The sequence below is a fragment of the Cryptomeria japonica genome, chromosome 10, assembly GCF_030272615.1.
Source record: "Cryptomeria japonica chromosome 10, Sugi_1.0, whole genome shotgun sequence".
NCBI classification, from domain to species: Eukaryota; Viridiplantae; Streptophyta; class Pinopsida; order Cupressales; family Cupressaceae; genus Cryptomeria; species Cryptomeria japonica.
Genome location: NC_081414.1, coordinates 615,088,073 through 615,114,175, shown reverse-complemented (window position 1 = coordinate 615,114,175; position 26,103 = coordinate 615,088,073). Strand labels below are relative to the sequence as shown.

Sequence of the window (26,103 nt, the reverse complement as noted above, 5' to 3'; positions counted from 1 at the left end):
TTAGAGCATTGGGGGCAAAGTTGGTATGGAGGTTATTCAGATTCCCACATCTTAAATGGGCTAGACTGCTTAACCTCAAGCACCTTAATGGAGATGACCCATCCCAAATTTTCAAGGAATCCAATCCCCCCAGAGGCTCCCACCTTTGGAATTGTATGTCGGAGTGTAGGAAGATCATTTCGGACAAGCTTACTTGGAACCTAGGTTCAGGGGACAAGGCTCTCTTTTGGTCAGATTCATGGGGAGGATATAAAGCCATTGAAAACATCCATGACTTCGGGACTACCCGAGCCTTTCTCAAAGCTAATAGAGGACCCCTATTAAATAGTTACCTTTCCCCTCTAAAGGAGGGGGCTGGCTGGCAGTGGATCGAAAGGGATGATGAAGTCATTCCGATAGGGGACAAGCTCAAACTCTTGTCCATTCTCAACTCTAGAAACTTTGTCCTAAGTCATGTTAAGGACAAGCTGGTATGGGCAAGCTCCTTAAGTGGAGAATACAATGCCAGGGATGGGTACTCCCACATATCCAATTCAGTTCTAAGACCCAAGGTAGAACTTCCTCTAAATCTGTGTTGGGATAGGAATTGTTTACCTAAGGCAGGCATCTTCTCCTGGCTTGCAATCCAAAGCAAACTCCTCACTGTGGACAAAATCAGGCGTATGGGCTATGAGGGTGCTAGTAGATGTCCTCTTTGTGAAGCCAAGGAAGAGGACACCAATCATATTCTCCTTAACTGTTCCTATGCTCATCAGTGTTGGACTTGGTTTACCAGTAATCTTGAGTGGTCTACAGCCTTCCCCAATACCATCTTAGGAATGCTGAGGGCTTGGCCTCTTCTTAAGAAGGGTTGTCTCTTTGAAGGACTGTGGAAAGCTCTCCCATCATCCATAATCTGGGAACTTTGGAAAGAAAGAAACAGGCGCATCTTTAAGAATGAAAAATTAGATGTCCTCAGAGTCATTAATAAAATAGAGTCAGCTGTCACAGAGCTTGTAAATAATAGACTTGCCTCGAGGTCACTTAAAAATGCCTCCATGTCTCACTGGGATGAAAAGATCATAAAACGCTGGAAAGGCTTGTCTTTCCCCCCCTTTGTAGGTGAAGGCCCTTCGGCCTGCCTTCAATCTAGAGCTTCATGCAGTTGGCATCCCCCTGGTAAAGGGTGGTTGAAGTTAAACTTTGATGGGGCTTCCTAGGGCAACCTAGGGCAAGCAGGGATAGGATGTGTTGTGCACAATTGGGAAGGCATGGAAGTAGCATCCCTCGCCTCCCCAGCTGGCATTATCACAAACAACTGGGCAGAACTGTTGGCCCTAGTGGAAGGTTTGCTTTTATGCAGGAAACTTGATGCAAGGTGTTTAGAAATTGAGGGTGATTCGGCTATAATTATCAATGCTCTTAGGAAAGGCAGTACTCCCAACTGGAAACTTAATACCTTGTTATCCAAGGCTTTGGATCTATGTAAGGGGTTTGGTGGGGTCACATTTAATCACATTTATAGGGAGGGCAACAAAAGAGCAGATGAGCTCGCTAACTTAGGGGCTGATGGCATCAAACTCCTATCCCTGCCTTCCTAAGATAATTTTAGCCCTTTCTATCTTCTCTCCCCCCTATCTTTAAGTATAGAGGACGGAATTCCCTTGTTCTATAATCCATTTTCAAACCTAATCCTAGATCCGAGAGGTTCAGATTATCATCTTTATTATAGATATCTTAGTATCCTCAGGCAGGTCTTACCCCTGCAGTTAGACATAGGATAAGATTAGGGTTGTTTCGAGCTTCCCCCAAAATAAAACTATGGGACTATGAATAAACTAAGTATATATCCAGTGGTCTGATTATATATGGAGGTGGATATTTATCAATTACAATCATACATTCATTCATCAATACAAATAGATAGATGGCTGTCTGGATGCATACAGACATATATGTATGTATATATAAACATCCACTCATATATTTTCCAAATATGATATATATACTCACTTACATCCTCTTACCCGCGAGGTAGTTATATCTATAATCACAAATCCTCATATATATATAAATACATTTCATGTAGAAGTTTTATATATATAATCATATCTATTAAGATCTATAGATATTCAGCCATATATTTCATACTTTTTCAGGCCTTAGATAGATGCCGGACCCATGCAAGCCCACCTTTAGAGTCTCCAGAGCCATCTTTTAAATACATATTCATGAAATTCATTTCTTTTAGAATTCCTTCTTTAATTATTTTCATTAGGATCTAAACTCATTTAACTTAGATATCTTATACTTATTCATACCGTAGTAAGGCTTCGAGCCCGGGTTAGTCCTCCTTCAGAACCTTCAGAGTCACTGTTTAAATATTTACTTTCTAAATAATCTTCGAAGATTCTCCCCTTTATATTAGTCAGTTAGGCTCTAAATTTAGAGATTTTGGTGATATAGGTGTTATCTTTCTTCCTTCTTCTCGGGTAACACATTTAGTTAAATGTGATGTAAGAGGCTTGAGAATTAGAGGGAGACTTACCCATACATTAAATAAGTTTAGAATTATAAACATGAGCTCATATCCTAGCAAAAGTATATGAAACATGGATATAGAGCTAACCCTATTAATGTATAGATAGCCTCCCGCTAAAACCTAAGCCTTTCTAGATATCCATAGCTTTATTATGTGATCTCTATAGAAGGCCAACTCTAATAGCCGAATGAATCATTAATGACAACCTATACGTCAGCCACTCTCTCGATCAAAGCCTGTTTTGACGGCTAACAGCGAAGGATGAGTAAGGCTGCCGCAATGATGGGACATTTGAGTTAACCTAGGCTCGGTGGCGGTAAGGTAATATTAATTACCTCTCGTCTTGAAATTTTCATTCCCTGTTTGATATTTACTACTCAGTAACTACTCATTATTAAGTTGGTAGAGCGCGAGTCCTTCTTTGGATAGCTAAGAATCCTTCCACAGAGCAACAATGGATACAACACTCAGACTTATGGGATTAAGACGCCAGATGGCCTTTGTGGGTGAAATTAAAGATGAAAGATTGAGAGGTATCTTGGTTCAACATAACCCTTTGATTTCTGGAGCAGTTATGAAATTCCTAGGGAAGGATTTCATAATGAATGAGGACCGAACCCGAGCTAACTCAAATATCGCTGCTATGTTCCTAGCCTTAGCAATGTATTTCGAAAGAGACAGAGAGGTGTCAGCGAAATTATGCAAGAAGGTCTTCATTAAGGACGTTCTTGGTGAATTGGAACGGGTTTTGGTGAACATAGACGATGATCTCACAGCTCCAAAGCCTCGGGACTATGATGTCCTTTTCAGGAACAACAAACCGGTTCCTCGTTTTCCTATTGTAGTTATTGAAGACCACAGGACCTTCGAAGCTCTACGCTCTGTAAGGAACAGGAACTTCCAATTCCTCTCCTAGATCCTCATGGTAAAGAATCCCCCGCGGGAGAAGTGGCTGCAGAATTATCTGGATGCAGAAAATATTACGGCCATCCTTGATCACATGCCCATCCCTCGCTCCCCTGAAGCCCTTGCTGCAGAGACTCCAGGGAGCTTGGAGCCTCACTCCTCTCAAAAGCCAAGAAGGAAAAGTTAATGGCCATTGAAGGGTGCTTCGTTATAGGCAAAGGTCTGGGTATTAGATATAATCTTCGGTTTTTGAGTAATTAAGGAATATTGGAAATTAAGCCTAATGTCCTTTTTGATAATGATCGTAGTATAGGAGATCTCCTTAACTTGATAAGTTTTGAGCTGGTTTTTCGAAGTTAGTTTGACTACGAAGACAATAACTTTTTTTTTGCTAGAAGTATACAGGGAAAGCATTTACACTAAGGTAAAATACAGATTATATATCTTCAAGATGTCTACTTGCCTAAGTTTTTTCTCTTAAGCTTCTAGTCTAAAAAATGGAAGTAATTCAGTAATATACATTCATTCAGTAATTTATATTCACAGATATATATATATACATATATATATATATATATATATATACCTGAAAATAACAATCTTGGTTAGCTTTCTATAACACTGGTTTTTTGAGATATATGGTTGCCACTTTTTAGCGTTATTCTTACCTCTGAAATGTATGGTTTTAGTGGTTTTCTAAAGATGCTAACCATTTAATAGGTATCTTTGTGCTATGCATATGTAGCAAATGTTTATTTAATCCAGTTTTTAGCTTCAAATCTATAAGAAATTTAGAGTCAAGGGTTTATCAATACTTAAAGGTTACGGTGTCTTTCAATTCTAATTCCTGCAGATTTCCTGAGTCTCTTAAGCTTTAGGGATAAATTTAATGTTTCGGCTATAATGGTTTTTGTATGGATGTTCCTTTATTGATAGACCCATCATCTCTTACCCAGGGTCCAAAATTACTTTTAGATACCTTCAGACTCTCTCATTCAAAATTTATACAGTCATTCCAGCATTTGCATCAATTATATATATATATATATATATATATATATATATATATATATATATATATATATATATATATATATATATATATATATATATATATATATATATATATATATATATATATATATATAAACATATTTCTCGGTGTTTTTCAAGCACTCTTGGGGCGGCCTTGTTTATAGTCCCTTCGGACTGTTCATGCCCAAAGCCAAATTTCAACCCTTGAAGTATACCTCAACCCAACTTCTCACTTCAATCCCTTAGACCCTCAGCATCATTAAGGTATATTCCCGATAGCAGACTAGGGATAAATTTACAGAAGATCTTCTGGATTGTTTTGGGTCAAAACAGAGGTTATTTAGACTCAACCATAGTCTTTAGTGCTGAGACAAATCTATAAGCGGTTTGAACCCTCAAGACTTAGTCAAGGCTGCCACATTCCTCCTCTCGTTCTAATGAACCAGCAATTCTTAATGTTTGCTTATTACAGTAGGTACACATCGGCATTTTTATCCAGGAGAAGTCTTTAACTGCCACCTGCTGAATCTCTATTTTTAGCTATCTTGCATGATAGAATCCTACCTCACCACCCTCTCTGTTATAATCTCAAAGGATAGGAGGAGGGAATGACTGAATCCCATTTACCAACCCTTGTTAGTGTAACTTGGATCCCTTCTCTCTCAGGGACCGCATCCAGGAGCATTAACAAGAGCTGCAAGTATGGGATTCCTCATGTTTGGACATTAACGAATCTAACTCCTATTGCAGTTCTAAGGACTATTTTCGTATGAATATTCTTTAAAAGACAGGTCTCATAAGATGAGTTTCCATCCATTATGTTGGCTGACTGGTACTAACAATCTACCTAGTGTTTGAGCAACTAACTATGCAGGCCAAACAGGCAGAATTCGTGCAAACATGGAACTATTCAATCAAAGATCATCTACAGAGCTAAAAGTTGGAAGCTAAAGAATAATGACATCTTTTATTTGAAAGTGGCAAATAAGGGCTTGTAAAGGAGGGGTAACATAAAAACACCCCTCCTGATTTCCCCGGCCCGGGGTCTCTTTGGTTTATGTGGAGGTTGTACCAAAAATTGGAATTATTGTTTATTATGTAATATTATGCTGGACTATGGTCCCAGGCAAGGCCGAAGGTTTTCTCGCCTCCACTCTTTCCTACCGGCGCCCGCACGAGTGGAGAGTTGTACTATAACTTTAAAATAATTAATAAAATTCTTGGCCTCGGCCTCTTACCGATCAAAAAAAAAAAATATCCCAGTAATTTTTTTTTGTTTTTAGACCAATAACAATTCATCCACAACAAATAACCCGTTAAGGTTAGAGGAATAAACCAAACAACTGAAAGGGAACCCTTCCACCTTTTGTTCACCGAGAGCCCAGACTGGGAGGGTGAGAGCATACGGTGTTCCGAGGATCGTTAGCAATCATAATCAAACTGAAAATTACAATGCATGGGCGGCAAGCCAGCCCCTTCTACTTATCCAGCAGGATGGAAACCAAAGCTCTTGGCGGTAAACCGACCAAGGAAAAATTACAATAAACTGAAGTTCAATCACTCTACCGCATATTTCAACGGGAGGACAATACATTAAGCTATCACTCTACCGCATATTTCAGCGGGAGGACCATTGAATTGAACTTATCACTCGACCACTTATTCAGCGGGAGGACTGATTACAAAACTGAATTACAAAACTTAGAAGGCGGCAAGCCAACCTCTTCCACTCATGCAGTGGGGATTACAAATAATATCAGAAAGAAGGGATGATCAGTACTACTGAAACAACCTTACAAAAATAGAGATAAGATGAGAGGAGTAATTGCAGATTTTACAACAAGACTGTAATTTTCTGTTACAACTAATCTACAGGCTGAAAGTACAATTTCAGCAACCTATAGAAACATCAAAATACTCATAACTCACTCGTTTTTCACCCGAATCAACTCAAATCAATCCCAATCCCCCAATATAACTCTAACAACAACATCCCAACCAAATTACAACCCAAACAGACCACTAATCATTTGGCACGCATCCCAAGGCAACTGCAAAAACCCACGCTATACCTGGGAAGTTCGATTTGATCTAATAAATTCATTGCTCATTTAAAATGGTTAAAAACTCACACATTGTATCGCCATGGCTAGGAAGGAAGGATGAGCCGATACCCAGAATGATGGAGTCGCCTGGTTAAGAGGGGTGAGCAAAATTCACTTTCAGCAATCCCGCGACCAGCAACCAGGAACACTCAAATCCAACATAGAACACTCCATAATCTGCAACTCATTTACCAATCAGCAATGGGAACACAAAGACACAGCTAGGTACTATCTTGCAAGTACGAAACTGAGACTCAGCTAGGAAGCCAACTTCGAAGCTCAGATTTTCAGTAGCCAAACCGGCAGCATAACGATGCAATTTTCAAAGATCCCAAAATGAGAGCCCAAGTCACTTATTTATAACTTTTTGCCAACCAAATTCAAACTCGAATGCACTCCAAATACGCCCAAACCAAATGCCATTCCATTTCATCCACATTTAGCATTGCATTTCATTTCATTTCATTTCCTTGCACAAGTTCGCCCTTTTTAATAAATATAAGTGTCATAAAATAAAGTGTAAAGTGGGCGCCCAACTATGACTTCCAAATAAAAAATATTACTAAGGCAATATACTTAGAAAATCGCCCATTTGCCTTGAGTTATAATTTACTTATTAACACCATGACGCCCCCCTTGAAGTCATATGCAATTTTCGCCCAAATAGACTTAGGCTAAAATTAATATTTTCTCCCTTCCTAAGTCGTCCATCCATAAAATAATCAAATATTTAAACCTCGTGCCTAAGGTATAATATATTAAAATACCTTCTCCTCAAATATTGATTATTGCCAAATTGAGCCAGAGACTGAAGTGCTGGAAATCACCAAAACTGAACTGAGTTGGGGCTCTGAACTAAACTACCAAAAATAGTCATTTGAGCTGAGCTGCAAAAATCCTTGCCAAGAATAGCACCAAAAAATGCTGGAAGACCAACTGCTCAAACTGACCTGCCGGAAATAGCCATCTGAACAGGCCAGCTGACATCCTGCTAAAAATAGAACTGCTAAAAATAGTACTTACTAAAAATAGCATACTGCTAAAAATAGTAAGTGTTTCCAAAGTGATTTTAACCACATTCTGAGCAGTCGTCTCACTTACTAAAAATAGTAAGTCAGGAAAAAGTCACCCGATGCAGATGCATGTCTAACCATCTTGAAGCTCTCTGAAAACCCAGAAGGAATCCAGAATCCAAACTGTCAAACTCCCACATATACGCCCTGAAAACACAAAAGAATCCTCCTAGAAAATAGGAAACCCTAATTCTCCTTTCCAAATAGCCTACGAGTCTCCGGAATAGGCCAATGGACCACTGAAAGCACATCATTGAGAAGGGGACATTACAAGAAGGATGTCACCGTAGTATTATTTTGTATAAAAAAGATAGGAGCGATCTAGGAGTATATTATACTTTTAAAAAATAGGGAGAATAGAAGTTACTACTATTTCAGAGATAGAGAATGGATAATTATTCCCAATATTTAATAAAGTGTTAAAATGGTATTATTCTAGTTGAAACATTATACATTATTTATAGATGACTTGAATTCTAAGCCTTACAGAACAAGCTGAGATGGCACCTGGTCATCACTTATTTATAGATGACTTGAATTGTAAGCCTTATAGAACAAGCTGAGAATGCATAACCACCTTGATGTCTACTATCATTACCATCTCTTGTTTTTAGAAAGTTAGATATATCATCTTAAATTTTTGTAGGTAAATGATTGGGATAGATTAATTCAACCCAATGGGATAACATGATATATGTATTAGTGGTATGATTTCATTACGATGTAAATAATAAGTATTAAGATACGAAGTATAAGTATATAGTCTAATTTGAATCTATTATAAACCAATTAATATGTTTCCCACTAGCAATGTTAAATCAATTATCCTTCATTCTTAAGTAAATGATTTAATCAATTTTTGTGTATGTAAGGACTGTTCTAGAATATTATATAGTTAGTTAAGAAGTTCATATTTATACCAGGTGTTTGGTCTATAATAATCTTAGTATAACATAGACCCAAAAGTCAATTACCTTAGGACTCAACATTTGAGTATATACAATCCTCTTTGAACATGAGGTTATGATAAAATTTGCAGATAGGTTATAATAAAATTTGCAGATCGGTTAAAATGCTTATGCATAGAAGTGGATAGATTCTTTAGAATTAATTGTCAAAGGTATTTTTGCCTTATCCTTTTATAGTAGGAGATGAATTTTTCTAAATTCAAGATGTTAGATGAGATGTTGACAAATGTTTCATTTCTTAAAAATCCTTGAAATAGATATTGTGAAAAAAAAAACATTTTTTTTTATAACAGTAGAAGATGATTTACTTTTTAATTTCTAAATGACTCGTGTCTTATCAGTATGAAGTAGTTTATGAACATTGTGTGTTGACTTGGACTTGTCTTTCAATAGATGGGTACGATATATGCATGTGTGTGAGCTTATATGTGTGCAAAAGATGTACCCCGTATAGAATTGGTTATCATATAACAATGTTATTGAAATCTTGGTTGGTTTATATGGGTACCTATTGTGACGTTTTCACACATCGCCCCATTGCAAATGGGGACCCTTGCTTTTTTTTGCTTTTTAGGGTTTGTTTTTTGGTCTTTTAGGGTTTTGTTAGTTAGCCTTTGCATTTTGAGTGCTGTTGGGAAGATCAATAGGATAGCAGGTCCTGCTGGAGTGAAGTCCTGATCCTGAAATTTGGCTAAGTCTGAAAGTCCTGATCCTGAAATTTGGCTAAGTCTGGAATGTCCTGATCCTGAAATTTGACTAAGTCTGGAAACTGAAAAACCTCAAAAAACTAGATTTTGCAATATAACTCCTGGAGGTCTGAAACCACTCTCAAACATCCTGAAAGTATATATGGAATATAACTTAAAGTATAAGACTTATACTTAAATGTTATATTCCATAAAAATTATCCTGATGGAGAGTTCAAAAAGTCAAATTTCGCTCCTGTCCTTCACTGAGGATCCAGAGCGAAAAGCGCTCCTGTCCCTCTCCAAGGGTCCAAGGCGAATCGCTCATGTCCCTCACCAAGGGTCCAGAGCGAAAAAGCTTAGTGGAGTCATTCCTGACCTTGTTTGGACAAATTGAGACATCAAAGGCATGAAGGAGGACGTAATCAACCCATTGAAGATAGTTTTGAAAGTTAACAAGGCATAAATGAGCTCATAAAGGCCAGGGCGATCCTGTCCCTCTCCTAGGGACCAGAGCGATTTTCCCTCAAGACAAGTTTTTGGCAAAAGGAAGGCAAGTTTCGCGTTTGAGGTGGGTGAAGGAAGACGCAATCGATCCGTTGAAGATAATTTTCGAAGCTAGCAAAACACAAGTGAGCTTATAAATGCAAAATCGCTCCTGTCCCTCTCCCAGGGACCAGGGCGAAAAACACATTAGCTAACCTTCCTCTCCAAATTCGGACGAATCCAAGTCAAGACGCAAGGTCAAAATGATGTTTAAAAGGTTTCACGGAGGAATGAAGTAACAAAGGCCATCAAGTTGATGAAAAATGGCTAGGGCGCTCCTGTCCCTCACCAAGGGACCTGAGGGAAATTTTCAAAATACTTAATTACCTAGCATTGTGAAATACTATTTCTTGCTTCCAGGACTCAAGATGAAGGGGGGAATGATATTCTACGTCTAGAAAGTGATTCAAGGTTGATACGATTAAGAATTTGTGCAATAAACTAAAAGGCGCTCCTGTCCTTCAGTCAAGGACCAAGGCGATATTCATTAAAACAATCATTTCCTTCCAAGACCACGCCAAGGCAAGGTTGTGCAAAGTCAGAAATGCCTTTAAGAAGATGGTGAACAAAGAAATTACCCCAAGAATCAATAATCTTAGGCTCAAATACAAAAATCGCTCCTGTCCTTCACTGGAGGACCAGGGCGAAAATCCTTAGAAGAGCTCGTTTTGTCTTGAGAGGGCGAATTGAACATGCATAGGACGAACAATAATGACCATTGCCTACCTCACAACTTGCATTGGCGATAGGTAAAGACAAAAACAAAGGGCAAAAGGCAAAATCGCTCCTGTCCCTCACCAAGGGACCAGGGCGAAAATGGTTCTAAGGAGCATTCGTTCCGAAAATTGAATAGATCAAACTCAAGATTTCAAGTAAAATGCCATTTTGGACGTCCAGGATGAAGTGTTGAACGTGAAAAACAAGAATTGCAAGGCTAAAGTGTAAGGGCGCTCCTGTCCCTCTCCCAGGGACCAGAGCGATCTTGTTGATGTCCATTATCTTGCCATGCCTAGGCACCAATATCATCTATGACACATTAAATGCCAATTTCGATAAAACCTTGAAATATTTTTGAAATTAAATTGACATTTAATAAGTGCGCAAAACATTTAATAATTAATTTATGCCTTTAAAAAATCAAAATTTTAATTATAAAGGCATTTAAAATTAATTATTATTAATTTAAAAATAAAATTGGGGCACTTGGGGTATTATTTAATGTTTTTATAAAGTTGGCCTCTTCTTTTATTAAATTTTTATTTATTTTTGGCCTATTTTCCAAGTCGGCCTATGGGAAATTGCAATGGTAAGCGCCTATATAGTGAGGGTATCTTGAGCGATGTTAATCCATCATTCACTCATTCACTCAAATGCGATTTGGAGAAGAGCAACAAGGTGCGAAATTTGGTCTAGGAAGGAGCGATTTTTGTTGAAGGCCAGAGGTGGAGCGAATTTTCCTCAAGGCGTTGAAGGCTAGAGGTGGTGAAGTTGATAGAAGAAGCACATTTTGAAGACTTCGATCCACATTTTGCCTAGCAAACTTGCTTAATTTTGCATCTTTTCTTAGATTTAGTTCTCAAGTGGAGGTATGGCGAGATTCTCCTAGTCTCAATTTTCAATTTCAAGTGGCTTAGTTAAATTTAGGAAATGATAATTCAAAGATTTATCATAAGGTTTCCTAATTTAAAACTTAAATCCTCTTTCTAGTCTATATTTCCACGTTGCAAAACATGTTACTAATTTTGAAATGTTGTGTAGGTATCAAGATGGCGACTCCCAAACTCGAAGGATCTACAAGTCGGAAGGCTCTAATCAAGGAAAATCAAGCCAGATCAAGGGCGACCTCCTCCAGTCTAGCATCGACAAGGACGGCCTTCTTTGGACTAAAGTCATCAAGGGCGACTTCTCCAATCCAGTATTCCAAGGCAAGGTACATCAATCGTTCTGCACATCAAGGACACAAGAAGTCAAAGCAAAGGGTTCGTTGAAGAAGTAGATAGTTCCAGATGAATTGATTAAAGCTAGCTTCTCAACAACATTAAGTTGAATATCTACCAAGTTACAAGTGTCAGACAAGGTGGCATCCCAGTCATCGCTCATCCAGTCGGATTGTTCCACCTCCGCATGTCCAGATTCAATGTACCTAACTCATGGAAGGTGGCACAAACTTCTATGTACCTACCCCGGTTATTCATTGGTGGAATTTTCCAGAGAGGACATGTGTCCAAGCAATACAATTTTATCATTGGTCAAGCATGAAATGTTATGTAATGGTTGTAACAAACCCTAATTAGGGTTTTCATTGTTGAATCTTGGCCATTGATCTCAAATCGATCTAAGCCATCGAATTGTATTGTGGGCACTATATAAGCTCCGGCATTTCATTTTGTAAAGATGATGGTAAGAGAGTTAGGAATAGTTGGAAGCAGTTAGAAGATAGAGAGAGAATAGTAATTAGAGTAGAGTAGAGAGAGAAGGCAAAGATTGTTGCCAAGATGTTGTTGTAAAAGACTTGTAACTTCATTGAAGAAATGTTGAAATTCATGGGTCGATTCGACAATTTGCATGGTCTTTATACTTCTCATGTTTGATTTCATGTTATTAGATGAGTGGAAGAAATGTGCTTGATTGATAGTGGAATTCGTATATCCATACTACTAGCAGTTTGTTGATTGCAGACTTGCCTTGCGTAGTCAACTGGAATCATTCAGCTTAAGCTTAACTTCAATTGTCGCTTCTTCATTGATATGCATCAACCTGATGGTGTCTATGCCTGCAGCGATGATTTGAACATCATAAAGCTTTCCTTCGAAGATCGCACTAGCCTTGTGGAGATGGTCCTACGATGTCAAAACAAGACCTAGTTAGAATTTCATCGAAGATCAATCATTGCTCTTACATTCTTAGTATTAGGATTAGATCCTTTCCTCGCCCTCATCTTTTTTCTTTTTTTTCAAATCAAAGCTAGCAAGAGCCTATGTTCCAGCAATATTCAAAGCAGATTAGACGTTCAATCATCAAATGTAAGTCCCCTTGTGATTCCAGCAAATCACATCATACCACAAAGAGCTTATCCACACGTAGAGACCCTACATACAAGAACCTTGGAGTCATCCTGATTGATCCTTTTCCGCGATATCTTCAGCAATCAGAGGCTTTATTCAAGAGAGGGTATTTTATTCTGTGTTTGATAGTGTACAAAATACACGTCAACAGTACCTCAAAATAATTATGATTGAAGTTAAATTCAAAACTTGGATATGCCTAGACTATTGCCCTTGTATGCACTTATGTGCTCCTATATTCCATGTATGCTTTTATGAGAATATGTGCTTCTTGTGATCTTGTATGCATGTTTACAAAGGTATTCTTGTGTTTTTCTTGGCATCTGAGATAAATTCATGTTAAGTTCACCTCTTGAAATAAATTATATGAAATTGAGATCTTGGAATGATTTTAAATAGTCAAGCAAGGTTTGTTGCTTCTATCTTTACATGTATAATATATGCTCCTTGTGTGACCTTGATATCATTGCATTAGTGTTGGAATGTGGATATTTTATGTCACACAAATTCCATTACTCCTACCAGTATTGCATTGTTAGTCTACCTCATGCTAGGCTGTGTATCTTTCGTGTTATAAGAGATTCTAGGGAAGCGTAACTACTTCGTGGTAGGGTGGAAACGTGCTCCGGCAATGTTCTCGCCCATGATGTGTTTGAGGGAGACTGATGTTGGAAGTTCCTATCATGGTGGCCTACATGTTGGTAAATTGAGTATTTTATTGTATTCGACCTTATGGTCTATGGTAAAGGTATATGTTTCACTACTTTTAGTCTTGTTACTGTTTTCTCACTTTAACTTTATGTCAAAATATGTAATTTTGTATCTCTGTTCTTGTATATTTGGGCACGTGGCATTAATATATACTTGATGACGTGTAATTTGTGTATTATGTTATTTTGAAATTTTGGTGGTCCTTACAAAAAAAGCACAAGATTCACAAGAGTAAGCATGAGAATACACGTGCTAAAGGAAGAAAATTTTCAATCTTAAATTTCCTTCGAAAATCCAAGAGTCAATGCCAATACATCAAGAGATCTTCCGATGCATGAAGAAGAAGAGGATGCAAAGGTGATCAAGATAGGAGATAGTTTCAGACGAGTTAATCAAAGTTAGAAGATGATGCAATTTGGGAATATCTCCTACCTTCATCTCCTTCATGTTTGAGCTTGGAAATGCTGAGTATCAAGAGATATGTATCAATCACCTACACTTGTGATGAGTTACAAAGAACAAGCTGAGATGGCACTTGGTCATCACTTATCCAATTACATCATTCTAAGATATGGCGTCTAGATTCAATGCATCTAACTCATTCAACAAGGAAGGATAACTACCACATGCAAAGTATAAAGTTCGATGTACCTACCATCATCATTCATTGGTGAGTAATTCAAGGAAGGACGTGTGTCCCATTCAATGTAATTTTACCATTGATCAAGCATTGAATGCTTTGTAATGGGTGTAACAAACCCTAATTAGGGTTTCTATCTTTCAATCTCGACCATTGATGTGGATTTGATCCTAGCCACTCATTGTAATGAGAGCACCATATAAGGTTCCACTTCTTCATTTGTAAAGGTTAATAGTTCAAGAATAGTTAGCAAGTAGCAAGCAAATAGCTAGATTAGAATAGGAGAAAAGGGAGATTGTTGTTAAGATATTGTTGCAAGAAGCATGTAAATTTCATTGAAGATATGGTGAACTTCATATGTTGATTAAGCGATTTGCATGGTCTCTACTTCTCATTTAATTTTCATATTGTTTAATTGAATGGAAGAACTTTGTGCATGATCAATGAAGAAATTCATACATCCATACTACTAACCCTTTGCTGATTGTAAAGTGTCTTGCGTAGTCAACTGGATCCATCTTAGCCAAGCTTAACTTCAATTGCTACTTCTTCATTGATATGCATCGTCTTGATGGTGTCTATGCTTGTGGTAGTGATTTGAACATTATACGCTTACCTTAGGAGATTGCACTAAACTTTGTGAAGTTGTTGCTTTGCATGGCAAAGTAAAGTCTAGTTGAGTTTCACCAAAGATTGTCCATCGCTCTTACATCCTAGGATTACATTAGCTTTCTAAACCCTCAACTCTTTTTACATTTTTTGTAATCAAGTAAAGTGAATTTCCACGCTCCAACAGCATTCAAGCATTCAAGATTCAACATAAGTCCACCTTGTGATTCCAGTAATATCAAATCATAACATTGAGTCTATCCAAGAACACGTCAAGACCTAACATTTGGAACCTTGGAGTCACCTCCTATGATCACGAAGTTTAGCATAAGAGGAGATTTTGTTCAAGAGAGGATAGAATACTTGGTATTTTATTTTGTGTTTGCATAGTGCATAAAAAACACATCAACACATTCCTACAAGAGGATTTTGCACCAGATCTTACAAATCTTCAAAATTAATTGTTTTCATGAATTTGCAAGCTAAACTACTCAACTGCACCCAAGGACCTAGTTTGAGAAGTTCTAGGTAATTCATCTCAGATTTTCAAAACTGATATGTAGGTTTGAAATGGCTGCACGTGACAGACAATAAGCACGAAAAAGTTTAATATGGGTCAAGTTCAAAAATGGGGCCAACATACCGTATTTCTAGTGTTGAAAATGTACTTTATTACAGAGTATAGAAATTCCAACAATGTGTATCATGGATTATTGCATTAATTATAAATTAATATGATCCTATGAGCAGAAAGAATGTTAAAAATATTGTAAGTCAGATATGATCCATGTGAGATTTTGCCAAGATCTAGAGGCAATGGAAAGCACAAATAAGAGAGACAAAATATAGATGATAGGAATAAACTGTATTCTATCAAGATGCAAAATATGATCAACTGGATCATTAGAAGATGTTGGATTGATTGTCCGTACAATGTAGATGAGCCTGCTTATATAGGCAAGGCTATATGGATATGTGAGCACACAAACATGACATGTGGCTCAATAAGAAACAAGGATAGGTAGGAAATAGGTGTGGGTAGGTAGGAGAAACAATAAAATATTCCACATGAGGTGGATCACCCACCGAAGATGGAATTATCACTCCACAATAAGTGGATATGATAGAGTAGTAACAAGATCAACACCATAAAAGGTGGAAATTCTCCTACACACACTATCCCAATGTGGCACAAACACCCAAGTGTCTCATACCCAAACTACTATGAAATGCATTTCCTAAATAAACTTAAGTAAAGTGTAATAATATCCATGATGACTAATTATTTACACCAACAATCCATTTGAATCAAATCTAGAGATTTGATAAAAAAAACTTGGAATAACTACAACTAAAATCTAAAAAAAATTAACTTTTCAAATTAAGAAGGAAATTTACAATTTATAAGGGGAAAAAAAACTTGAACCAAAATTGGTTAAATACATGTAGGAAAACACCTATTCATGACTTCTTCAAACTCTTGCAACCTAAACCATTTAATTGGCACAATGATCTTTTTTCCTACAAAATTCACACAAATTTGGAATACTTTCCAAGTGTATATAATTTTTCTTATTTCGCAAGAAAGAAATTCACATTAGTTGATCTGCAATTCTCTATTTATAGCAAACCATAATAATCACTAATGTTTTTCTATAGAACCAAGTGCAAGCCAACAAGCTAGCTTTGAAGGTGGCCCATTACTTTACTCTACTAGAACATTTAGGGCAACATGCCTTGTGCTATTGCTCATGTTCAACGTACCTCACAACCTCATGACCATCCCCGCACAAGGGCCAAAGGCCCTTTCATCAAATCGACATCCTTCTCTCCTATCTTCTCGATAACATGGTTGTTCTCTATCAACTAAGCAAGACACATCTCCACACCTCATTTTGTCACTTTGCCTCGTCGAGAGGACCCTAATGACCAAAAATTTGTAGTGCAGAAACAGCAAAATGAAACCAACAATGCCAATATAGGTTGGCAAACCAATCCAAAAGGCAAGGATTTGTCACATGTGGGATGGGACTCCAAGTTGAATGATTGTGGTCCACCACTTGTTGTTGGCCTTCTAGCTCTTGTTGCATAATTACATAAAGGATGTAATGTTTTGAGTTGGTATTTTCAGCCATCTATGGTTTTCTCTAGATTGCTTGTTTTCCAAGGCTTGGTCTAGTATGCTCAACTTTGGGGTGTGATCCCATGACACCCCTTTTTTGCGAAAGTCCATACATTAGTTCTTTATAGAAGTAATTATAAAACTAGCTTATCAAAAATAAAATTATGATGACTAAGGCAGCATGCCTCTTTGATAAAATAATTGCAACACTTTAGTACCCACAAAAAGACCAAGATGGTTACCAACACCAAAGGAGATATTCTTGCACAGAGTATGATTCCTTTTAACAATTATCAAATATGAAATTTGAGACATGATCTTGACATTTTTTTAACTTGCGCTAAGTGTGTCTAACTTATATAACTTTCTTAACCTTTACTTAAATGACTTTTCATAATAAGGGGGTAGTTATAGGATCATAGCATTCCCTACCACTTGTATTGGTTCCACCAAAAAGCATATGTCAAATGAAAATTTTGAGCTTAAATGTTACAATATCTAGCCATCCATCAACCCATAGGTGATACCTACTCTTAAGTAATTTTATGCATAAATGTTAGATCTCACATTACATTTCGCAAATTTGCTATTTTTCCACCCATCAACTAGAGAGTATGATGTGAAGAGATGTATTCTTGACTCCACAATGATTTGAGAGAATGCATATTTGATTATCAATTTGTCATGAATCGATGTTATTGTTTACGTATGTCATGTTTCCCAGAGGCTAAAACTTCAAATTTCTTAATATTGTTTAACTACAGTTTAGAACTCCTTAGCCACTTCCTAGTAGTATACAACCTTGAACATAAAGGTAGATTAGGATTATCCTTCTCAAGAGTGAATTTATCATCAATATGCCATCTCCTAGTGCCACTATTTCCACTCCTACTCTCTCCAATTCAGCAGATCTCCATCATTATACATGACATTCACATCCTTGCATTCCAATGGAATATAAATCAATGTCATATAGGTTAATGGCATCACGAGAATCTTTCCCCTCCACCTTTTTAGTGAGACTGTGAAAGTTGTATCTGACTAAGACAACATCATTGAAGCACTCTTGGGCCAACATGTCCCTCTTCTTAATGTGAATGTTCTCATATAAGCTCCCAAGTGCACTCACACCCAAGAGTGCTACAATATTGCCACAAAACATGAATGGCTAACATCTAATATTTAGTGTTCAAGTACTATAATATTCCCACCAAAAATCTATAAATAAAACATATTTGCCTGAATTTTGCCCCAAAGAAACAAAACCAATAATATGATTTATTTACAAACAGCATTCTATAACTAAATCATATAATTACTATTAAACTTATTGCAGATAAATGATTAACATTGATGAAATCATGATTAATATCACCTATTTGGATCTATTCTCTAATTTCTTATTCCAACAATCAACCATACTATGGATTGGAGGGAAAACCGTGATAGGGCGCCCAGAGACTGTTGGCCACAACTAAGCCTAAGGGCATGGAACATCCAACCAAGACAATTCCATCCAACTTGGAGTGGTGTGCTCACATTGTGGGAACTAGTCTGTTGCCATTCCTTATAATGTTTACTTATTAATCCATACATGATTGCTTCTTTCACTTCCCACAACCAAGAATGCCTGGAGCCATCCGCCACAACTAATCCCAAGGGTGCGAAGCATCCAACCAAGACAACTCGACATCTTAGCCCACAAGTGGCAGGAACATTCAACCAAGACAATTCCATCCAACTTGGGGTGGCCTACTTAGAGCAGAAACCTATATCTACTTTCCCAATCGTATCACCTTGCCAACCTCTATATGATTATTTGTAGGAGAATAAATTGATTAAGCAAATAATTATAAGAGTCTAGATGAATTAGCAACTCCCATTCTGAATTATCTTAATACTACATGCAAGATTACATGTTAAGCAAGATCCTCATATTGCATGCCAATTACTTGCTAGATTATGTCTGCTGTTTGCAGGTTCTAGATTCAAGTCTGCTGTTGCAGGTCATCTACCAATAATCCGATCGAGTTCCTTGATGGGAATTCTGCTTTGCCTTATATACCCCTCAAGAAGAAACGAAGGGTTGTCTCTTTTACTTGGTCACAACCCTTTCAAAGGGTGTCTTGCCTTGCTGCACTTTTCATGAATGAACTGATGCTGATTTGTGTTTAGAATAACAACCACTGCCTCTTCAACTAATCATAATCGATGCCTTTTAGTTTGTCAATGTCTAATACACAAATCGTTGCATCTATGCTTCCCATAATAATCTTTGTTTTACTAATTGCAATCGCTGGCCATATTATATACAATGTTTAGTTATTGTCCTAAAGTAATTATTATTGTTTTGATTGCTGCTCATTATTAAGTCAGATCTTTATTATTAATAAATTCTACTTTATCGCTGCCTGCAATAATAAAATCGCTGCTCTATACATTAATCACTTGCTGTAAGCCAATTTAATTAACCTGAATTTGTTTATTGAACTGGCACTATCTATGTTCATGCTGACTTTAGATTGCTGTTTATAACCTTCGACGAGAATGAGGAAGTGTTATGGTGGAGGCATGACACTCATCTCGCATACCCACACAAAAGACATACAATATTAGAGGTTTACAAATATGAAGTAGCTTCTAGACTAAGCCAAAAGAGGTGGACGTCAAAATCCATGTAACACCTTTTTCCAGCATCTCTAAGCATGCAATAGACACTTGTCCAAGATTCTCTAACCACTTTCACATGCCTCCAAAGTTGGGCACTTCATTTTTTGCTAAAAATACATGACGGATACTCTCACAAACCTTACAACTGTCATAGAATTTGTCATAATTGACAACACTGATAATTGTAAGAGAATCTGTCAAAACCGACTATAAATATTTGATTCTCTTACAACTCATCATAACCCAACTTGGGCACCTATATTCTCAATGCAAGATGCCTCATAACACTTGTCCAACCTATCATAGGAGTATGTAATAACCTGTCATAAGAATCTGTCATACAATTATGGCTTACACATTTTACAATGCTGACACATAGCAGAATATTTCTACCAAAATGGGACATCTATTTTCCCATGTAGGGACGAAAATACATTCATGTCACCTTCCAGCATGAAGACAACTCACTGTGCCATGTCACACTAGATGACAAAATATGATGAGCAAGAAATTACAGTTTAGACATTAAATAAATAAATACAATGCTAGGAATGCTGAGGTTGAGACACCTTGATTCCCAACACAACTACAGGTCCAAGTGATTTTTTTTGGAAATAAACCCACGATTTTTAGATGAAAATAGACAATTTTTGAAATCAAAAACCATGTGATTTTTGTAGAAACAAAATGGCAACACAATAACCTTGACTGTTGGAACTGAACGACACCCTTGCGATTTCCTAAAAGAAAAGACCACGAATTATACCAAGAACAACTCAGGAATTTCACCCTTAGCTACAACTGGTAAATTCACGTGACCCCCTACTCCAATACCATGTTATAAATATTTAAAAACATTAGAACACAATATTATCATTCTATTAGTTATCAGATGTCAATTACAAAGAGGTTCATCTCCTTATATAGAGATTGGAGGATGAAACCATGCAAAAGGATGAACATGACATGATTGTACAACTAGAGCAATTAGATATCATCATGCCAAGTCTTTTTCTTGAAATGTTCACGGCACCATAATCAGTGCTTACCATGTGTAGCATCATTTGTTGTGCATCCTAAAGATTAGAGTATGTTTGTTGATTACAAAAGGATACATATAAACATGTTCCTTAAGATGATAGAATTGTTTTCTTTGTTCACTAGGATATGTACATTGAGAAGCAAATTATTTTCAGGAAATCTACTATGAGATCTAGGCTATCATTTATGTACAAAGAGTTGGGAGGTTCCCTAGCCACCTTCTTTTGGTATCCTAATTAAAGGTGCTTGGTTGTTTTACTTAGAAGGCTACCATTTTCAAACTACTTATTTTATGTATTGTTGACAAAATAACCTAGACCGGAGTCCAAGGTTTTATACTCCATTCTATGCAGTAAACCTCAACGTGATGCAATAAGAAGGGAAAACTTAGATATGTAATAGGTGCAAACCAAATTTATATGCATACACATATATACATCAATATAAATATGATTATATATTAATATGCTTAAGTGTATCATACATGTCTTACAATTCATTCCTCATGCTTACTCTCACATTATCATCTTCCTTGTTCTTCCCATATATCTCTCTTATATCTTCGACCCTTTTTCTTGCACATATATAATTCATAAGATTCATGCTCTTATCTCCCACTTTTCACTTCCTTATACAGCCTCTATATGCTTTTTCATCCTTTCATAATGACTCTTATTTATCTTCTTCACACATTTTAGTTAGACATATTACGGTGTATTTAAGGCTATTTAAGTGGTATATAACCTATGTATGGGTCCAGAAATGACCCTAAGTTATGCATGGTACCTCACAACCTCCTATATCTTGCCAACAAACATGCCACCGTTCTCCAATATAAAAAAACTAAAAATTAAAAAAATATATATCATAAACAATAAAGCTTATAAAAGGAAACTGTAGTGAAAATGACCAAGAAAAAATAAATGTTCATAATTTTTATATTTGTGCCTTGCCACTTTAAAAATTTAACCAGTTATTAGGTAATATTTTGATAGTAAGCATTGTTTAAACATGAGAAAAACATGGTAAATAGAACTCAGAAGCTAGAGTATATTTTGATATAAAATTTTGGGTAAAAAAAAAGCAATCAAATAAATAATGGAATGAAAAAATGGCTCAAAATTGCAATACCATACATACATAACATCTAATAAAAGGTTTGATTGAATGTCACAAAAAAAAAACCACGACACCATACAAAGTGAGCTGAGATGTCATTACCTGTGTCAAATTTCCAACTTGAACATTGAACTTGTGAACAATGTCTAGGATTTCCCTTTTTGGTACTAATCGCCCTATGAAACACCATAAACATTACTTATTTAAGATATCTGAGGAATGTAACATTAAAAACGGAAAAGCAACCATAAGTGCATCAATATTTCTAAATAGTATCAATGTTAAAGAAATGGAAAGATTATACTATAAATAAAGGTCCATTGAATTCACGTCAAGACTTGAGAGCTATTTAGGGATGGGTAGGAAATACCAAAGCCAATTTGTAATATAATAAATATAACTCCCAACAAAGGTGGTCTGTATGGCAAAGTAATGGATCAATACAATATGTGCCCCTTGACTGATGGAGGGGGTAAAGGCCCCTCTCCACATCATGGCACTAACAACCCTTGACGAATGAGAGAGGCCTCTCCCAACAAAGGATGGTTAAACAATTAAAATATTTTGAGCTATTGATATTGTACCAATTCTTAACTCATTCTATTTTTTATTAGTATTTTGTAACATTGGTATAGCCCAACCTCAAACTGGGCATCTGGTGACATTTGCAGTCATGAAGATAGGAACAAGAAACAAGTGCATACCATCCACAGCACAAGCAAAGTCAATTTATCCATTAAAAATTCAAACTTATATTTTAAATTACAAATTTAAAGTTATTTTTAGTCATCTGAACTGAAACAGTAATGTATAATATGTGAAGTCACAGTTTTGGATACATTTACTGCCTAACCAGGAGAAGTGAAATCCCCATTTTTCCCCCTCCTAACATGTTTGTGTATGTCTATGACTGTATACAGTCATAAACAGTACATGCATGCACACACACCCCAAATGTTTATCCACTTCCAAGGCACTTTCTGAACACACCTACAAACTTGACATGAATAGAAACATTTCTTATCACCAACCACCACGCACAATATAGTGAACGATTTCCAGCCTGGAAGATCGATGAAAATTTTGCTGATGGTAAATACAAAATACTTATTCAAAGTAAGTTAATATATGATAACTCTGTCACAATGACCTTCTGTGGCCTTTAGGTACTAAGATCATTACACAGTCCAAGCAAAAGCTTCAAATCTTTAATGCATTTCAGATAGAGAAGATAAATTGAAATTTTATTTTTTTTTACTAAAATCATAAACATTGAATGCCAACAAAAGCAGACTTTGAAAAGTACAGTTCATTCAAGTTTCAGAATCTGCACAAGAAATTTGGAAGTTTTAACATGTACCTCAGTACAATTCAAATAAAGATTAATTGCAAAACAATAAGCCAGTTGACCTGATAGCACAATCAAGGGTTGAATGAACAAGAATCACCACTCAATCAAAGTGCAAAGCAAATTATATGAAGACGATGACATTATTTATGATGGTATGAATTTATGATAAATATATGATATAGAATTTTAGTAAGAAACTGTTCTCAGTGATTGCAATCAGAATTTTGTAATTGTTCTAAGTTCCTATAAAAAGTACCACTGGACTCGTCTTGATTACCCGAGCTCACTGTCACTGTCAGAATTTAATGAACAGTTGCCATCTACATTCTATGAAAAGGTTGCCAACTGTTTTACAATATACCTTGAGCATCTGAGAATGATGGTATGAATAAATGATGAATTTATGATTTTGAATTTTAATTACATCTGCTCCAAGTGATTGCAATCAAAATTTCTTTATAGTAGATTGTGTGTGTTTGACAAAATCTCTGCAAGCTAAAATCATAAATATTGCAAGTTTGGGAGAAAATTTATGGAGGGACTTTACAATGGTATCAAAGCTGGCAAACTTGTCAACCTGTAGGAGAGAGAACATGAATTGGTGACCTGAATTCTTACCCAAGGAAGGATTTACCATCCAACAGATATTGATAAGAATGCAGACGGAAAAGATAAATTATAAACACGAGGCCACCAAAATTGATGATCAGCATCAGGAATAACCTAATAAATTCAAAGACCAAGTTTCCTTTGATGACTTCTTGAAAATAATTGAAGCAAGGAATCCAAACAAAAGGGGCCTTATAAACTATTAAAGAAGATCAAGGAAGGAAGAGGGGAAGAAGAAAATATTCTTAGGAAAGTTAGAGCTAGTCTTCAATGCCAAAGACCAAACTCTATTCCAAACCATCTCCTTCCAACCAACAAAATAAGAGTTTTCGCATGGCTCATTAATTCAGAATTTGAGCAGAGTTTTTGAATTCAAGAAACATATAAGTTTGATTTACAGCAATATATTGTCGAGGAGCATGCACTAGAGCAGAATTTTATGTTTGAGCTTGCTGCAATTCTCAAACCAGCAATTAATGGTAAGCAAAATTCTTGCCATTTACATAATTACATGTTCATAATCATTTGACTAAGCATGGTAAAATGCAGCTGGAATCAAACTACATGGATGAAAGACAAAGAATTTACGAAGGACAAGATATTACAAGTCGATTTTCATCACTGCTTGCATCATTTAGACACAAAGACTTCTAAGCACTTGAGGTAGACATAAAGAGAAAACTGAACATTATGACATGGACTTGGATAAGACAACTTGTTATGGCATTGAGTTTACTTTGGGTCAGCTTTGCATAATGTGTGATGTTTCATCTCCAAATTTGTCATGGAGTAAAAAGTTAAGAAGAAGTTCGTTGGGAGATATTCTTACAATTGAGAAAGTTATGAGCATCACCAGAAAATTTCAAGGGGAAGTTTGCATGGATATAAGAATAGAGCAGCATAAGCATGATGGTGACAATAACAAAATATGAAATTCAAGCATGGTTCTCAACTATGAGGTGGTGCCCATTGGTTCAGTTAAGGGACCACCAAAGATTGTTTCCAGTCCTATGTAGAATTACCAAATATTTGACAAAAAACCTCAAGTAATCTATGAATGATGGTATGAATTTATGATGAATATATGATTTAGAATTTTAGTTACAGCAGTTCTAAGTGATTGTAATCAGAATTTCTTCATAATAGATTGTAAGCAAAGTGTTTCACTAAATGTTTGCAACTTAAAATCAGAAATATTGCAAGTTCAGGACAATTTTTTGTGGAGGCACTTTACAAAAACTAATGTAGATATGAATGCCTAAATCTAAGAACCAAAGGACCCCTTATATATGAGCATCTTTGACCCCCGCTTGCCTTATTTATTCCTAGAAAATAAATGCCTATATTTGAACGACAAAATCAATGCTGAAAAGCTGAATGTGGTCCCCCCAAAAGAATTTAACGAGGCTGGGATTGACAAAGGCTCAAACAGTCTCTAGCATCTGGGTCGGCGAGCAAACCATACTATGCCTATCAACTATAACTATCATTTACTGGTACCCTTCCACGTATTTCATCTTCACATGAATTCAATAACCTCTCCATTGTCTACTCTGGTTATGGAGGACTTCTAAAAAGTAGAAGCAGTGGATAAAATGAAAACAGAAACAAAATCCCAGACTCACAGCAGCTCTAGAGCAACTAGAAATTTAGAACAGAATGCCATTAGATTTCTCACTGAACTTGCACACATGGTGTAACAGATGAAAAGGACAGAGCTACCTCGTAAAGAAAACTGATAGGATGCAACTCCCTCAGAATTGGATGCTTTTATGAAGCAAATAGCAACCAAGGTTAGCGACAAGACTCGATGGGTCTACTGTGACTTCTGGCTTATAAAGTTGGAACTTGGAAAGTACAAAGGTAAGTTGCCCTTTAAATGTTTCAGCTGTGGAAAGATAGGTCATTATGCTTCACTAAGCCTAATTCAAATTTGGAAGGATGTGGCTTAAACACCCAGACAACGATAAGAAAATAGAGGAATTGTGGAAATGTGCCACACATATATAGGAATGTGAACCACATAAATTCATGTTCAAACTCTACCTTTTCAAAACATGCTTGCAACAATGGAGTAAAGCTGAATTTACCAATTCATCCCACCGAGCTCAAGCTATCTCCAACAAACTTGCTACAGTGCAAGACATAAATGTCAAAGGTCATCTGAACTAAACAATTGAGCAAAAACAATCACATGTACAACAAGAAGTTATAGCACGGATCAGAGAAGGTAGTACTGGAAGCAACGATCTAGAGAACAGTGATCATACAAAGATCAAAACAACAACAAAAATCACAGATATGTTCTAAATAAACAACATACAAA

The 26,103-nt window shown here is 36.5% G+C and overlaps 1 protein-coding gene across 5 annotated transcripts in view; it reads right to left on the bottom strand.

Annotated features, from left to right (window-relative positions):
- Nucleotides 1-26,103, bottom strand: part of LOC131065420 (structural maintenance of chromosomes protein 5) — a 230,268-nt gene that overhangs the window by 188,079 nt on the left and 16,086 nt on the right. For 4 of the 5 annotated variants that reach the window (XM_057999923.2, XM_057999927.2, XM_057999925.2 and 1 more), the window contains one exon: nt 21,920-21,993. The exons of the other annotated variant lie outside the window; for it this stretch is intronic. In XM_057999923.2, coding sequence (XP_057855906.2) covers nt 21,920-21,993 — 74 coding nt within the window. The remainder of the gene's footprint in view (nt 1-21,919; nt 21,994-26,103) is intronic. 5 annotated transcript variants of the gene reach the window in all.